The sequence below is a fragment of the Lipotes vexillifer genome, unplaced genomic scaffold (genome assembly GCF_000442215.2).
Source record: "Lipotes vexillifer unplaced genomic scaffold, Lipotes_vexillifer_v1.1 scaffold875, whole genome shotgun sequence".
Lineage (NCBI taxonomy): Eukaryota > Metazoa > Chordata > Mammalia > Artiodactyla > Lipotidae > Lipotes > Lipotes vexillifer.
Window position 1 is genome coordinate 557,615 of NW_006792177.1, and position 2,934 is coordinate 560,548.

Below are 2,934 nucleotides of genomic sequence, written 5' to 3' on the forward strand. Positions count from 1 at the left end.
AAGCCATGCCGGGCAGCGGCCCCAGCGAGAGGATGACGTGGCCGGGCCCGGCCACCCCCGCGGCCCCCCCAACCCACCCTCTCTCCTCAGCCCCGGGGACACCGCCCATCCCGCCCCTCACCCGGACCCACAGCCTCATGGCCATGTCCCTGCCAGGCAGTAGACGGGCCTCTGCTGGATCCCGCAGGTGAGTCTCCCCAATGCCCAGAGCCTTGGCCTCTGAAGGTGGGGGCAGGGAGGGTCTCTGTCTCCAGTCCAACACCGGCTTGTTTTTGAGCAAGTCGTTGCCCCAGTTTTCCCATCTTTAAAATGGGCTTGCTGACACTGGCCTCAGGAACTATTTATGGGCTCAAATGACACAGTGGGTATAAAAGTCCTCTGAAGACTTAAACCATTGGATCCCTGCCGTCACCAGTATTGTTGTTCGATCTTCACAGTTACTGCAGGGACCACATGCAGCCTTCCACCGAGGCTCCCCTGGCCTCCCCGCGTGCCCCTCCTCCTGTCCCTCCTCCTGCCTGCCCCATTCCTCTCCACCTCTGTTTCAGTCCGTGCAGGGACCTTTCCCTCGGGGCTTGGGGGACCCTAGAAGTTGAGGACCCTTGGTAGGGGTAGCTGGGACCCCACCCTTGGCCCGCAGCCCTGCTCAGCCTTCTGGGGAGTCCCGAGGACCAGCCTCCTTCTGGTTTTCCACCTTGATTTGCACTGTCTGTTCTGTCACCCCTGTCTGTGCATCTCCCCGCCACGCTTCTCTCCCCGGCGGTGACCCTGAAGTGGGGGCCCTTTGGGCCGCAGCGGCCTGGCGGTGTTTGCCCAGTGTCCGCAGCTGCCCACCAGCCAGAACGAGCACCTGCCTCTTCTTCCTGCCTCCAGGCGCACCTCTCCCCCCGTGAGCGTGCGGGATGCCCACGGCACCTCTTCCCTCAGCAGCAGCAGTAACTCGGGCTCCTGCAAGGGAAGTGACAGCAGCCCCACGCCCAGGTAACCAGCCACTCCCTCCCACCCGGCCTGGCCAAGCTGGCTGGAACCCTGAGTGCCCTGAGGGTCGGGGGAGGTGGGCGTTCTAACCATCCCCAACTCTAGCACACTTCCCCGCTGTGTGACCTTGAGCAGGTCACTTCTCTCTGAGCCTCAGTTCCCATCTGTAAGATGGGTATGATCATACCCAGCTGCACGTAACCAAAGTCAGTAGCTGAGACAAACTGGGGGTGATGCTTTCAAAACAAGGGGCCAGAGGCGGGCAGCTCCCCAAAGTGTCAGGGACCCCATCTCCACCATCCTTGGAGTACAGCTGGCTCCTACACCTCCAGGCATCAGGTCAGCATCCAGGAAGGAAGAAGGTAGAAAGACCAAAGCCCCTGAACCCCCAGAGACTCGTGTTTTTGAGACAGGACACATTGCCCAGGAAATTCTGTCTGTACTGTGCTGGCTGGTGCCAGGTATGACTGGCTACAGGGAGAGTTAGTGGTGCCCAGTGTAGGGCCACCCAAGCAAACTGGGAGTTCTGTTGGAGAAAAGGCAAGAATGGATATTGGGAGGCAACTCATGGCATCCACCAGCCTGCTCTTCTAGGTGGTACACTGTGAGGGTGGCAGAGTGGAGTTGTTTTAGAAAGTGAAGTGTGTTACAAGTGCAGCATGTGCTTTGGGCTCTCAGCAAAGAGGAAAGGCAGGGTCGGTCTGGGGAGACGGGTAAGGAGAGCAGTGGGTCCTCAGAGACCAGGACGTGCAGGCTGTGATGGCGGCGCCCATCCTGCTTCCCTGCGTTGAAATACAAGGAGCGCGAGGGGGGAGCACGGGCTTAGGATGTGATTCAGTCTGAGTCTCCACTCCCTCATCTGTAAAGTGGAGCTTACAACCCGGAGGCTTCAGGGAGTTGATATCTGCACCCACCACACACTGCTGCTGGCCCGTAACGCGTAACCGCTCTCATTAGGACTGGTTCAACTTGAGAATCGTAGGCAAGAGAAGGCCAGGAGACTCTGGCCTGCAGCTTCCATGGCCAGAGCTCCTCCTGGGAAGGCTTGTCTTGAGTGAGTGTCATTTGTGTGACCAGATCACACTGAGGTGGCAGTTCTGAGTTTTCCACCATGACACGCATGATGGGTGACACACATATGCCGGACCCATGCCCCAGCATCCTGTCTGTAACTGCCCCCAGAACGGGGTGGTGGTGATGTGTGAGTGAGATTGATGATGCATTAGTTTACCTTTTGAAAAGTATATAATTGGCAACTTTAATACTTTTTTATTTTTGCCACACATGTCATAACTGCACCCCATGGGGGCAGTCCCAACCCTGAGGCTGAGAGCGGCTTCCATGCAAGGGTCTCCTTGCCACCATCAGAGTTGCTGGTGAGCAGTGCCTTGGCTCTGGCCTCACTATAAGTAGCCAGGTGTTCCAAGGTGTGAATAGCTGAGGGACATGAATTGTAGTATACTTCTCTTCTCAGGTATGTATAGTATATATGTAAATATATACTAGATTAAAAAATATTTTTTCCCACAAAGAGCTAGTGACTAAAAATATATGAGTGTTAAATGTTATATTGAGAAGGAAAACTGCTGAAAGCATATGGAAAAAAGTTAAAATAGTTACTTCCTTTATAATCCTCAGCTCTTACTAGTTTAAGTAATCCTGGTTCCTCCACCCCGGCGCAGGAAAAAGGCCTCTTTTTCTCACCACAGCTCTGGGTGCCTCTCGCCAAAGCCTTTGCAGGGCACCAGGATGTCTACTGGCGTAACACGTGGGGCTCAGGGCCCTTGCTGGCTTCCTCTCTTTTGGAAGGAGATTTCTTAGAGCCCATCAGAGGGGACCCCAGGGTCCCACCTGATACCACGCCTCTTCCCCTTTTGCCACACAGAAAACAAGCCAGTCTGTGACCTGACTTGGGTTAAACTTAGAGGCCAGGAGCTGAGTGAGTAGAAGAGAATC

General features: G+C 55.6%; 1 protein-coding gene across 1 annotated transcript in view; it reads left to right on the plus strand.

Annotated features, from left to right (window-relative positions):
* Positions 1 to 5: 5 nt before the first annotated feature.
* The window catches only part of SNPH (syntaphilin), a 9,791-nt gene continuing 6,862 nt past the window's right edge, over positions 6 to 2,934 (plus strand). The window contains exons 1-2 of the mRNA XM_007465368.1: positions 6 to 187; positions 874 to 981. Coding sequence (XP_007465430.1) covers positions 6 to 187; positions 874 to 981 — 290 coding nt within the window. The remainder of the gene's footprint in view (positions 188 to 873; positions 982 to 2,934) is intronic.